The 14,279-nt window shown below is 38.6% G+C and overlaps 1 protein-coding gene across 7 annotated transcripts in view; it reads left to right on the top strand.

The window, feature by feature from the left end:
* LOC135461658 (protein pangolin, isoforms A/H/I/S-like) overlaps positions 1-14,128 on the top strand; it is a 60,579-nt gene extending 46,451 nt beyond the window's left edge. For 2 of the 7 annotated variants that reach the window (XM_064738844.1, XM_064738850.1), the window contains 8 exons: positions 2,849-2,972; positions 3,590-3,698; positions 4,093-4,299; positions 4,775-4,955; positions 5,188-5,350; positions 6,469-6,498; positions 7,800-7,872; positions 11,061-14,128. In XM_064738844.1, the coding sequence (XP_064594914.1) occupies positions 2,849-2,972; positions 3,590-3,698; positions 4,093-4,299; positions 4,775-4,955; positions 5,188-5,350; positions 6,469-6,498; positions 7,800-7,872; positions 11,061-11,343 (1,170 nt within the window). In that variant the 3' untranslated portion in view covers positions 11,344-14,128. Of the gene's footprint in view, positions 1-2,848; positions 2,973-3,589; positions 3,699-4,092; positions 4,300-4,774; positions 4,956-5,187; positions 5,351-6,468; positions 6,499-7,799; positions 7,873-8,581; positions 8,662-11,060 lie in introns of all 7 variants that reach the window. The other 5 variants (XM_064738847.1, XM_064738848.1, XM_064738845.1 and 2 more) reach the window with 5 other exon arrangements.
* Positions 14,129-14,279: the final 151 nt, after the last annotated feature.

Here is a 14,279-nt window from a genome sequence, read left to right as displayed (position 1 = left end):
ACATAACATGGACTTGCCAAAACACAAAGTGGTTGTGTAGCTGGTAACATAGCTGGCTTAATGTTGGCTGAGAAAACATTAGGTTGTGATCTTCCCTCTGCTCAGTGAGATGGTAACCAGATGTAAACCAAATGTGTAAGACTGTATTGTAGTTAAAAAAGGCAATGTTGTGTGTTGTATCCACTTCAGGGAACTGTAAATCAGCATAAACTATTTTATAGGACTTGGAAATGGGATTGGGACTGTAAATTATTATTCCTTTATGATTAAATAAATATTCTGATTTCACTCTTACATATTGACAAGAAAGTAACAAGCTGCATCAACATTCATAACACAAAAGCAGTACCATTTTGATCAAATTAAAGTTAATGTAATACTGATAAGTGTTTGGGCAGGAACAAACATCACATTCTTTGATAATAAGACAAATGTACAATTAAGAATTCAGAAATTATGTATTTAAAATTTAAATCTGCTATTTGCTGCTAGAAAAATTGTTAAGCCAATCCAATACTGTGTACTCATTCTAACAGCTGTCTTTTCCAAGATCACAATTACATGTAAATGTAATGAATATACCAAAATCTTGCCGATATAATTAGACCTTAACAGTTTTAATTATGAAACTGTGATGTTCTGCATAAATTTGCCATGAAGTAACTGTATCTGCCGAGGCGCAGAGTGACTAGCCTGTGGGATTGACAGTTGTGTTTTTTATATTCATCTACAAATTCATTAGGGTGACATTGACAAATATGACTTATTTACTTTTATGAATATTTGCTGATTAAGCCAGACTTTAGTCGCTGTCTCCATGACTAATAGTCTGTCATGTAATTACCCAGGCCGAGGGAAATAGGCCGATAGATGAGGAGGTATTGGTGTCAGAATCATCTGTTAATACAAATTTAATCTAGTGTTCACCTCACAATAAAGCCTTGGCATTGTCCAGGCCACTGGATCATCTTTGCCAAATATTTATCCAGTAATGGAAGCCACATGAGCGGGTCCTGGCCAGATTTCTGTGCGCTGAAGACAGGCGCGGGGAAGAATGTTGAATGAGAGAGTGTGGGCATGTGCGGCTGTGGGGAGAGGCGGGTGGCACACGGTGCAGACGGCCAGGCTGTCCGCAGCCCTCTCCTGGTTCCCATTTACTCCTGTTGTCGTAGGAAATTTAACTTTGCCCCTCTCTGCCATTTCCTTTGTCCCTACAGAAAAAGGTCTATGATTACTTGATGACCTTACACGCGTATGTTTACCATTTTCTGTTACATTACAGGAAAAATTTGCACCTTTTTTACAGCAGGTCTAGAATTCTTGTGAGATGCGTGAAGGCAGATTATTTTAGTGGCCTGACCTGTTAGAATGCTGAACATCTCTGCTTGAAGCACACTGCTTTTCACACTCTCTTCTCCAGGCATGCACTGCTGAGATCGTCATATGGTTTCCATAATGCTTAGAAAATGGAGTGTCAAAACTTGAAGGGAAATGAATGAATTGCCCTGTTTGTTTAAGCATCTTTTAGTACAGAGGAGATCAGGATTCTTCTGGCCTCTGCCTAGGGTAACCTGAAAGGGGTGGGGGAGGGAAAGCATGAAAGCGAACACTAAGTAAAAGCTCGTCTCCGATGAAAAGTGGAAGGGTTAGCTAAGTATTGCATAGGTTAAATTGAGGCGGAAAACGCCGGGTCTCTCTGTTTGCCTGTATGGAGAGCTTAATTATAGATACACAGTTACAGTGGTTGCTTGTCTGCAGTCATAAATATCAAAAGGTCTTCAGTGATTTAAATGTTGACTGCATGCAAATCAGATCAATAAATCACTGTATCTTTGTGTGGTGCAGACTGGTGTACAGACTGTACAGTGTCAGACAAGCCCTGGTCCCGTTACGGTTCAATGGAGAGATACATGTCAGGCTGCTGTAAAAAATCCCACCCTGCCATTAGGCTGCTGTCACAGACTTCAGGAGACTGACGCAGGGAGCTCAGTGATACAACCAACATGATTTACAAGGGTTTCAAGTAGAAATATGTGCAGTTGCAATCAATGGTTGATGAAGAAAGTTGTCTGAGTGTTTTACATGACAACCATGGTCCAGTGACCAATACAGAACCAGAACATTAAAGTTTTATAAATAAGATGATGTAAATGGTGAAATCATGTTTTACAGTAGAATGTGATGTTATGTTACAAAGTACATGTACAAGCCACTTGTGCTTTATTTATTTATTTGATTGGTGTTTTACGCCGTACTCAAGAATATGTCACTTATACGACGGCGGCCAGCATTATGGGGGGAAGAAACCGGGCAGAGCCCGGGGGAAACCCACGACCATCCGCAGGTTGCTGAGAGACCTTCCCACTTACGGCCAGAGAGGAAGCCAGACTTGTGCTTTAAGAATCTTAGCAAGTATTACATAGCTAAGGATATGAACATAATGTAGTGCCACAGTAGTCAGAATTCACAAATTTCACATTGTATGGGACTTTTTGTGTAAGATGTATAATAGCTTCGGAAAATGTACATAAGTCGTTGCTACAAAGCTGGCACCAGTTTCATAAAGATGTAGTACAGGTATGTTATTGCACATATAGGGCAGTGGTACGACAAGTGTATGATAAGAAAATGTTGTACACGGCTTTGTGAAACTGGGCCAGGAAATTCAACTTACTTTGCTCTTGATGCTTTAGAATCATCATCCTTTCCACTTTTGGCTTTTTTTTTCCCAGGAAATCCTTCTTTGGTCTTTCGTACATTGTTTAAATCATCATAATGAAGCTGACAGTGGGTTTATTATGTGTGCTAAGCTGTGTGATAAGCTGTGTGATTTCTGTCTGTGTTTCAGGGAGCCAAGGTCTCAATGGTCCAGCCCCCATACCCTCAGTTTATGGTATATAACAATGAACATTTCACATCCCCTCCACCTGCACACATGGGTATACCACCCGTTCACATAGACCCCAAAACAGGTAGGTCCAGTCATATTTACCTGCTTATAACTATTGATTTTATTTATAAGGTCAGACCAGTTCACTAATTCTGTCTTGTAGTAAGTGGGAAATAATAGGTTAGCATTGAAGTGAAATGTAAATATAAAGTCGGTGTTGTTGTGGTCCCATTTTTATGATTGTAACTTACATGAACAAGCACTTGGTAGAATTTATGATTAATATTAAAACTGAAGATATATTGAACAGATTATACTACCAGCCAGGTTAAAGCGTGTGAGTCACAAGCCACTAGCTCACCACTGGCGCACATCTAACAGGCTACTAGCTGTACCAATCCATTATGTTAAGGGGTTACTGTAGATGTTATGTGTACTGTACCTTTCTGCAACCTAGTGGCACATTCGTATGAACTCCTCAGATGGCCTGTACTTGTTTTTGTTAATTTCCAACCCGTTTATTGGGAACATGCTGATACACTTGTAATCATGTTTCCAGAATGGATAACAGTGGTAAATATTCCATTTCACCATATAAATGAAGGGTGCTTTTTTTTTTTCAAATGTGCTGAGGGTAACACCTGTATATTTTATTTGCCATTGTTAACTACAGAAGTTCCTGCCTCATTTATGGTGTAGTATTTCCCTATTTATCACCAGGGTTGCCACGGCCGCCCATGTACGCCCTCCCTCCACCCGGGCAGTTTCCACATCCTGTATTTAGTCCAGATTTTTCTCAAGTGCAATGGTTTGTGAATTTCCTATATATATATATATCTGAACTAAATTGTTTTGGGGTATTACATATAAACTTGATAGTACATTTTTGTAACAAGGCATAATTGAACCTCTGAATTATGGAATAATTTCACATATGATAATTATGTGTTTCTTTTAAAAATATCAAAATTCAAATTGCATATTAAAATGTGAGGTAAATATCTACTTGTATATTCATGCCACTATTTCATCAGTGTAAGGGGATAAAGCAGCGAAGTTTGGGTGGATTTTTTTTGTGTTAGAAGTGTTGAAGTATCCAGAAATTAGCATTTGTAATTTGTCTAACCTATTGTACGTATTGAATGATAAATACAGTATTGCATGCCACTTCTCTAACATTAGGTACTGTTCTTGTGCTGCAGCTATCGCCCTCCAGGGTACCCCATCACCTCCAGTGCCTTGGGCTCGCCGTACCCCCCATCATTAATGACCTCATCACCATTGTCACGGTTTGCACCACCTGGTCTCATCACTCCACCAGTACATCATGGCATCAATCATCCAGCAATAGTCACGCCGGGACCAAAACAAGATTTATTACAACCGTCTCTTAGCCAAGAAAACCACAGGTACACATTCTCACGCATTCTTACACAGGCAAACGCATGAATTCTTTGATTTGGCATTCATTTTGTTTATTCTATGAAATCAACTAAGCTAAGGTAAACAAACCATAATCATGATGTAAATGGCAAGTGATAAATTTGAATAGAAAGGGCACTTCATTAGATCTAGTAAATGGGCCAATTTTAGTTAAATTTTACTTCAAAGGACCCTTTTTTGGTCAAACTTTTAGAAAAGCAGCAACAGGGGATCAAACTGTAAATTGACATTGATTTTAAAGAATAGGCATTACTGTTATTATTATTACTATTCATAATGGTATGAAAACACAGTTTAGTCTAGAATGTGTAGCAGGCTTTTGTGCCATTTGTATTGTTTCTTTATTTGTCTTCTATATTTGCTAATTTGTGTAACATGCCGAAAATGTTGATGGGGTAGTCAGTTTGACAGCATCTTATATATTCCTGTTTTGTCGTGTAGGCATGGTGGCCCCCATGATTCTGGCAACCAACAGTCCACACCTGAGCCGGAAAGGAAAAAGCCCCATATAAAGAAACCTTTAAATGCATTTATGTTATTTATGAAAGAGATGAGGGCAAAGGTTGTAGCGGAGTGCACATTAAAAGAATCAGCAGCCATCAATCAGATACTAGGTAGACGGGTAAGTCTGCACATCCTTAAAAACCCAGATTCTGCTGTATAAGTTTCAATCTGAAATCATGTTTCTAGGAACATATAGTTAGGTTTCCAATTATTTGTACTTTTTAATCTACCTGATATTTTCGTGTTTTTTTTATATGTCCTTCATACCAAAGATTTCATTGTAATTTTACTCTTGTTTCTTAGTGTCTTGAATGCTCTCATGCTTACCATCAGCTGACTTTACTTTTCAGTGGCATGCCTTGGATAGATCAGAACAAGCAAAGTATTATGAAATGGCGAGGAAGGAGAAAGAACTCCACATGCAACTCTACCCAGGCTGGAGCGCTAGAGATAACTATGCCAGTCATACAAAGAAAAAGAAGAGGAAAAAGGAAGGCCCTGGAGAAACCAAAGGTGATAGCTGACGCCAATCACATTAGTTCCACTTTCACATTCACACTAGTTCATAACATCAAGGTTAGCACACAGCTAGTACACCAGTGCTAGCTATGTGCTAGTATCAAACCTATACAGCCGAGAGTTCCCACCAAACTGTGACGAAGCTGGTACACTAGGTCAGTTCTCTGCACACTGTTAGCTCACCATCCCACAAAACAAAAACAGAACTAGATTCCACCTGTTTTTACCCTAGGTCATAAACTGTGGATTAAAAGGCATGGAATTAGTTACTTAAAAATGATCCTGTAAAAATCGATGATGGAAAAAATCTGTAGTTTGTGACAACATAGTAAATAAATTCAAACCCTGGTGAAAAGTTATTGGTTCCGACTTGTACATACTATACATTTTAAATTTAGGATTTTCTGGTGGTTCGTTTCGGTGATAAATTATACCTGGTTAAAGTGATAATATGACATAGCATTAGATTCTGTTCAGTTTCATTAGGACGCCACTAATGAGATAGTGTGACAAAAGATAGTGGTTCACAGATAATTCGTCAAACAGGACATTAAAATTTTGATACAGCTCGTCAGTGAGCATAAAACTGAAATCAGAAATTATTCGCCATTAAACCATTTAAAAAATGACAAACTGGAGTGCGCTGGTTCCACGTCTGGGATGAACTAAGAAGAAAAAAGAACATTTGCCCCATTTACAGTGGCTGCTAACTCGGCCTTGCACACATTACCCATGTACAAATACAAGATGCTCTGAACTTGTCAAAGATGGAAATACTTGATCTTATCTGTTACACAATCTCGAAAGTATTTACAGAGAGGTTTATGTAATATTTGTAGGTTATAGCTTAATTAATATTAGCCATAAATCTTTCTGCCATTCTTGAGTATGGCATAAAACAACAATCAGATAAGTAAATAAATAAATTCTTATGGATCTTTTCATCATTTTGATGTAGTTTTAATACCCAACATAGGTAAGTTGTAAAATAAGTGCAATTAAGGATTCTTAATGAGGAGTTGTTCCAAAATTTGATTTCTCTTCACAGATTTTATAATGATTACCCTGGCTCAAAAATTTTAGATTTTTTCTCCCTTTTTTTCAAATTCCAGATAGCCTAATCCTTGGGAACGGAACGTCGGGTACAGAACCTTTCTTATTTTATCCTAGTTGTGTTAGTGATGGGATTGGTGATTCTTGTAAAGGGTGTTAACTGTGCAATGCACACTCTCAGTAACATGCACTGGAGATGGGGCATGTTTTTTTTAACTTCTCTGCTAACTCTGTAGATCTTCTCTTAGCTCCCCTATCATAGTAACACTGAAAGATGGTGCAGGGCTTTCCCACCCCCTCCCCCATGACAGTAGGACCAGTGAACAACAGCTCAATTTGCACAATGTCATTTGATTTGCACTCCTACATTTTTGGTGATCAGGGTGAATGGGTTTGTCACAGATATCTCACAAAGTTCAGTTACTTTTTTATCTCACATGTTTTTTTTTGTGTTTTTTTTGTGGGTACTAATACCTTAATGAAGTTGTAGACACGAAACATGTTGTTAGGTCTTCCTTTTCTTGGTGTGAAATGGCATTGTTGTCTCTGGTCCTTCTGCCTAAGGGAGTGTAAACAAGCAGGGCATTGCGCCTGGCAACTCCAAGACTTCTCTACCTACACTGAAGCTAACCACTTGGTTAAAGGGGGACAACTCTAGGACTGCACCTGCTAGGCTGTTATCGGATGGTGCTATGTTGTTTTAAATGACAGTTGTATGTTTTGTGTACTAACTCATGTTACTAACCCAGACATTGTTAGTTATAACCCAAGCCTTCCAGATCCCCTGTCTGCCAGGCAAAAATGTAAAGGGGACTTCAATAAAAATGATATTTCAAATATCTTAGGTAGTTGTTATAAACCACATGTGCTTTCAGATGGCAAGCTGACTTTCATGTAAATGGATTAATGTTTGTCACAGATCTCATTCACTTTGGTTTTAGTTCTGGTGTTTCTGCTTCTTTTTGCTGGAAACAAATTCTGTGTGGAATTAAAGTCTGTTGTACGTGTTGCATCTTCAGACCATTGCAATTCACCGGACCTACCACCGGACATTTGAAAGCACAAGTGGTTTGTTATTCTCTTCCACTTGTATGTATGATGAAGTTTCCTACAAGTTAGATATTCTCTGTACAAGAGATTTATTAAAGACATGTCAAGAAATATGTGAAACATTGTTCAGATGGGTGAAAATTTTAAAAACTTATAAATCTGTTGTTAAAAGTAACATTTTTGTACCATAGCACGTTTTTGTTTTTTTAGGAAAACACAGTCATAGTCTTTTGTATATTTGAGTTGTGTTCTCAGAAAAAAATGTTGAAATCAGATAACCACAATCAGCTAATCTCATGTAACCCTCCATGAAGTATGTGCATATGCCTTTTCTAAACAGAATGTACAAATCCAAAGAAGTGTCGAGCAAGATTTGGAGTGGATGGTCAGAGTCAGTGGTGCAAACCATGCAGGTCAGTACAAGTTGTTGTTGTTGTCATACCTGGTCTACTAAACAAAGATACTATGTTGTGTTACTGTGTTTTCCCCTCTATTTTTTCTTTGCCATCTTTTCCCCAGTAGTTAGCCTGTTTTTTTCTCTTCAATCTCTTTCCTTCTGTCCATCTCTTCCTCACTGTCCCTCCTTTTCCGTGTCCACATTGGCTAATGCAGAAAAGTTAACTGTTCTTTGTCACAGACAATAACCTTATTTGGCATGCTGTCCAGTCAAATTGAAAATAAAACAGAGCATGAAAATAGTGTTTAGGTGTCTCCTCTTTTATTCCATTTTTGTGTACCTCACTTTTTTCCCCCCATATTTTTGTTGTTTTAATGTTGTTGGACAAAATCAACAGATTGCACTTTGCACTGTTACTTTTTGGTGTTATACAAACTGATTTAGAACTAAACCCATTAGAGAATTGTGTGTGTTATAAAAATGACGGGTGTTTTAGATGATAACTGTGTGGGTTCAGGGTGTAATCCTTCTCTCCGGTCTGTCTAACGAACTCCTTCGTTATCTCTATTACACCATACCTTTTCTTCCTTGCAGCCTTGGACAGGTATGATGGGGTTGCTATGGTAACTCTGTCCTGTTTCTCTAAGATGATGTGAGTGACAGTTTAGCCCATTGCTGTGTTGACAAGTCAACTTTTCTGCAATGGCCATCTTCTCTCTTTTCAGATCTCTGCATGAAAAGTGTGATCAGAATCAGACTGCTGATTTAGAAACGCAAAACTCCACGGAGCAAACATAATAGTAAGGTACTGAGCTGGTGTCAGCACAGCATGCAGATAATTCAAGCCTCATCTTCCATTGCTTCTGTATTGTCTCTGTGTTAGGCTACCTGCATCGTGGTTCTCACCAGTATTGGGAAGGGAGATAATACCTGCTTTTTTTCTTTTAATGAGGAAATAAAGAAACGTGCACACATGCTAAAGAGATGCATTATCATCTTACACTGCGCACATGTGAAGGATTCTGCAGGAGCTTTCAAGCTTGCTGTCAAGAGATTGTACTCTGTTAGTAAGTAAATGTGACTTTCACATCAGCTCAATAAACTATAGTACACACAGTTCAAAGTAATATGAATCATTCTTAGAATTAAGTCATCACATTTCCTGCTTAAGGTTGAAGAATACCGAAAACAGTACATCTCGAACAGAATAAGGTTTTTTTCTTTTTTTTTTTTTTGATGCAGTCATTAATGTATTTGTGCTGTACTTTTGTATTAGTGTATTGAATGGCATGTTGATGATTGATGATTTGTACAGATGCCTAGTGCTTGTAGTCTGTCTGTTCAGTAGTCTGCTTCATGTAAATGTCTTTATGAGGCTAGCAAGGCATGAAATATGTGGCAGACGTAGAATAGACTGCAGCAGTAATAGCTTTTAGTGCACCAAGTACATTAGTTTTAGCAGGCTGACAATTTAGACTTAATCCTAAACACAGACGACAGCCACCAAGAATATTGGTGGTGCAAGGTTGTGAAATATAAGCATGATATCATGATCTGCTTTTCAAATAGACATGAAGAAAATCTTTAACATCTTTGCAGTTGCTTTCATTGTTCAGTCCGTTTCATTGTTCAGTCTGTTTCAGTTTGACTTCTTGTGCTCACACATGTAGGGATGAAATGGTTTATATTATAGGAAATGTGCGTTGACCTGCACATTTAGTATATGTCCAGTTTTTTTCTCATCTGTTTTTCCCCTTTGCATGAGTTTGTTACCTGCATTCTGGCTTCTGAGGTTGCAGGTAATCACTTCTAGTTAAGCTATATTTTTATGCTTTCACGGTTATAATACAGGAGAAGAGACTAGACAGTTATTTAAGCCTCATTCATAACAGCTGATAGTGCAGTGTAGAGAAGTGCATGTTGATCCGAAAATTTTGCTCTTCCTCCCATTTTGTGGTGGCCTCGTTGTTGCAGTCGAGTTCACGGATTCATTCTGCTGCTGATGTAATTGTTGGAGGGATTTCAATGTTAGCACTATTATAAATACTATGATGAAGCAACACTTGCAATAAGACAGAAGGCCTTGCTCTGTCCTGAGGTGATGGTTACCCCTGTCCTTCAGCTCATTAGTTTTTGTGGTCGCATGTCTGAATATCCTGGCACAATCTAGAGCAAGAGTGAGTGAACTGGTACACATAATCTTGCTATTTTATTGGTTTTTCCTCTTCGCCTGATCCAATTCCACAAAGCTTAATGTAACTTCATCAATATAATATTCCCAAAAGGATCAACTCATATAGATGACAAATACTGTAATAATCAGACTGTAATATTCTGACCCTCTCTGTATCTCTTTGTCTTAGCAATTTGGGGAAATTAGAGCTGATTAGTCATAAATATAACACTGTACAGCATAAAGCTGGCTTTTGAAACTAATATGGCATGGCCTCTGCTCAAATGCTTTAGAAACACATCTCAGCTTTGTGTCTGGGGCTTTCTTCTTTCCTCTGATTCCCTCAGTAACTACATGTGGCACATGGTGAGGAGGCAGCTGATGGCTTGTGTGTGGTGTGATTTGTTTCTGGATGGGATTGTGCTTGCTAGAGCTATGGCAGCTCAAGACATGCTTGTTATTATCATGTAGCAGCGCATGTCAACAACTAGGGGAGATAACTCTATGCGGAGAAAATACATCAAAAATGCAGTTTATAGAAATAAAACAAAATGCTTCTCTTGTTCGTGGCTTTATGTTTGCTGTTTGATATTAGCTTTGTCATTGCTGTGTATTTAGATGCTTGCCATCATTTCTCCATGTATATGTCTTTTCCTTGGCATTCAATACTTTGATAAGTACAATACTTATCATTCAAACAGGTAAATGTGGGTAATTTTGTTCATTGTTCACTTGTATGTTATTTATATGTATGTTTGTAAGCATAAATATTTGGTGTTCAGTACATACACACATTAATAAGTTAGCTTCAAAAGATTTTGAAAAGTTTAAGTGATTTTTCGAGACCTGTACTGTATGCAAGTTTACACAAAACATTGGTGTGACACATGTTTGTGATTGTATGAGCATTTCTGTTGTTTCACCTTTGTACTATATGGCATTACCGCCAAACTGATCAGATCCATGGTAAGTTCATCGTTGTGTCACACGGCTTTATTGTTTCACTCACTCATTTTGCTTTCTTGTTTCAGAAGGAAAAAGAAGTGCATTCGGTTTCTCCAGGGGGAGGATGGTTACGGGAGCTCGGACTGTGATGAGGATATGTGTAGTTATGGGGGAATGGATTCGATTCATGGAGATAGTGACTCTAATATGGGCAGCCCCCAGCCCTCTCTATTTACGGGCCAGGAGGCAGGTCAGGACATGTGTGGGGACGGCTCCCTGAATGGTGGCTCCCCAGCCCCACCCCTCACCAGGGCGTCCCCGCTACACCACACAAACCTCATGATGGACACTAAACCCTCCTTCACATAACACAAACTCTCGCAGATGTAGTCTGTGATCATTTCCCCAATCTCACTCTGTGACGAGGAACACTTTCCCTAGATAGGGCACGTGTGCTCAAAGGTGTGACCCGGCTAACGAGAACTCTACCTGGTGAACAGTACTGCAGGGTGCGCGAAATTGGCTACCTGGTGGAGACCAACAACAGGTGAGCCAGATCTATCATCTTATGGACACCACAGACAGGTGAGCCAGATCTGCTACCTGATGGACACCAAGGACAAGTGAGCCAGATCTGCTACCTGATGGACACTAAGGACTGGTGAGCCAGATATGCTACCTGATGGACACCAAGGACGGGTGAGTCAGATCTGCTACCTGATGGACACCAAGGACAGGTGAGCCAGATCTGCTACCTGATGGACAATAAGGGTAGATGAGCCAGATCTTCTGCCTGGTGGACCCAGACAGGTGGGCTAAATCTGCCACCTGGTGGACGCCAAGGACTGGTGGACACGGGGCAGGTGAGCCAGATCTTTGCTGAGATTGACAGATATCACCTATTGGACACGTGTCAGATGTATACAGCTCTAGCACAAGCACCTGTTAACCAGCTGACTAGTCAGTCACCGATGAACTCAAGGACTATATGTGTGGTAACATATACCACGTGGTCACATATACCACATGGGCATAATAGCTGCAGTGGCCAGTAGCTGCTGTGACTGCCACTACCTATGCTGACCATTGATGACCTGCAGTCTATTTTTCACCACACAGACTTTGGCAGCCATAATGTGTGGCCAAATGTTAGAAGGCAGCTATTCACTTCTCCATGTTATGACAATGTGAACCTTCTGTCCAAGGAGAATAGAATACAGTAAAACTTTGGGATGGGACATTTTGCTGATGCAGTTTATCATGTGTGTCGATGAAACGTTGTAGTCTGCTGACTGATTTGATCATCATCTGCAATGAGAACTGATCAGACTTGTTACAACTTTATCACATTAGCAGAGAAGACTATACAAATATGATTATGTAGTTGAATATAAAAAATTCAAAATCTGTTATGGCTATGATCTAGTTTGTTCCCTGAAGTCTTGTGCTGATTAAATGCTTTGAATTCTGTATTTCTGGGATTTATACGCTCTGTATCTTACTTTCTCATAGATATCAGATTATTGTTAGCTCAATACACTAGCCAACATCAGCTGAAACACTGCCTCAATACTACAAAATTTGTCTAGGTTAGGCCTGATTGTAAACAGATTATTCCATTTCTGTCGTAAATTTTTTGCTTTTGTTTTCTCTTGTATAATTTTTTTTTATTGTATCAAGATTAAAATTTTCTTTTGTCTATGGTGGATAGTGATTTCACAGCTTGACGTTTCTCAGAATCAGGTGGTAATCTCCAGTCCCATCCCATAATGTTGCTGTAGTGGTCAGAGATGGATATTATTATAGTGCTGTTGTACAGAAAGCTCGACATGGTATGGCGTCCCATGGATGTTGTTGTTGTAATGTAACAGGAACTCCTCATGCCACCTGGCTGGCACATTTTTGTGTTGATACTGGTGTACATTTTTTAACCGTGATAATACGTGTAGATTGTGGTTGGTTCATCTGTACATAGAACATTGGAAAGTAGAGTTTATATTTTCCACAAATGTAACTATCATGGTGGCTACATGTGTGACCAGTGTGATGTGTAAATGAGATGTGAGAAGGAGTGAATGAGATGTATGAGAGGCCCATGTTTTATAGTCGACCATCAACTTGCATGGTCTAGAAAGCTTTTATTGGAATTATAAACAATTGTTTTTCACTTGATTTGTTAAAATTGAGGCAGGACTAAATACTCATTTGCTAGTTCATCCACAGTGTTGTAGTTGTGCCTATTTACTCTATAACCTTCATGTTAGACTACACGAATGTAATGTGTAGATCTGATCTTTAGTCCCTCATCTATCTCAGACTCTTCTCATATTATAGACATCTCACTGTCATTGTATGACATACACACTGTTTCATTGATTATATTGCTATCTCAAAGATGCCATAATGTTGTGAAGAGGTGTGTATATAAATAACAGATTGTGTAGGCCAGGCCTAGTCTCATCACACTAGCTACTTAACACTTTTGTTTTTGAACTAGTGTCTGTTTTTATATGTGTCATAAATGTCATATTTTAACACTCATTTCATGAGATTTTATCACTGAAAAAAAAAACCCTTCATAGTCCTGCCAAAACGTGTATTTCCTTATAAGAGAAATAAGAAATCAAATTTCTTATGTGAAGTGACCTTGAAAATAGAGAGACTATACAACATAATTGTTCTTGAAGTGAGAATCATTTGCATGGCAAATTCATATCGATGATACCAGTATGAGCAGAGTAGTGACTAGTGCTATAGTTGTAAGTTGATACCTTCTCTGTAATGTCTAGTCTAACAGTGTCCTTTCTGTTATTGTACATCAGTACGTGTAACATCTTCTAGATAAATTAGAAGTTTTAAAAAAAAACATTGCTAAAGTTCTCTAGCATAGCTTAATACTAAAAAAGAGTTTGTTAATTGCTGTTTGCAGATTTTATTCTAGTCTAGTCAAGATTCTTTTTTTATTCAGCCCGCTGATGTTGTTGCAACAAAATCTCTGTCAAGGAAATGTTTTGAAATGAAGGTCCAATTCTCATGATTATTTCTTTGTATCAGGCTTGATATCTGTTGTTCTGTTTTGCGTAGACCGTATTGGACAGTACACAATTTCAGAAAGGATAAATAAAGGTTCATATAAAGTTGTTCTTAAAAAGGATTTATCCTGAATTTAATTTGTTTTATTCTTGTCTTGTTCCCTCCACAACAACCCCTCACTCCGCTTGAGGTGGACATCAGATGCCTTATTTGTGTATGTTCTTCCTTGCACATATCAGTGGTACATTAACAAAGCTCTGTGGTTTTCCAGC

The sequence above is a fragment of the Liolophura sinensis genome, chromosome 1 (genome assembly GCF_032854445.1).
Source record: "Liolophura sinensis isolate JHLJ2023 chromosome 1, CUHK_Ljap_v2, whole genome shotgun sequence".
NCBI lineage: Eukaryota > Metazoa > Mollusca > Polyplacophora > Chitonida > Chitonidae > Liolophura > Liolophura sinensis.
The sequence above is the reverse complement of the archived record's forward strand: the minus strand, read 5'-3'. Positions and strand labels throughout refer to the sequence as shown.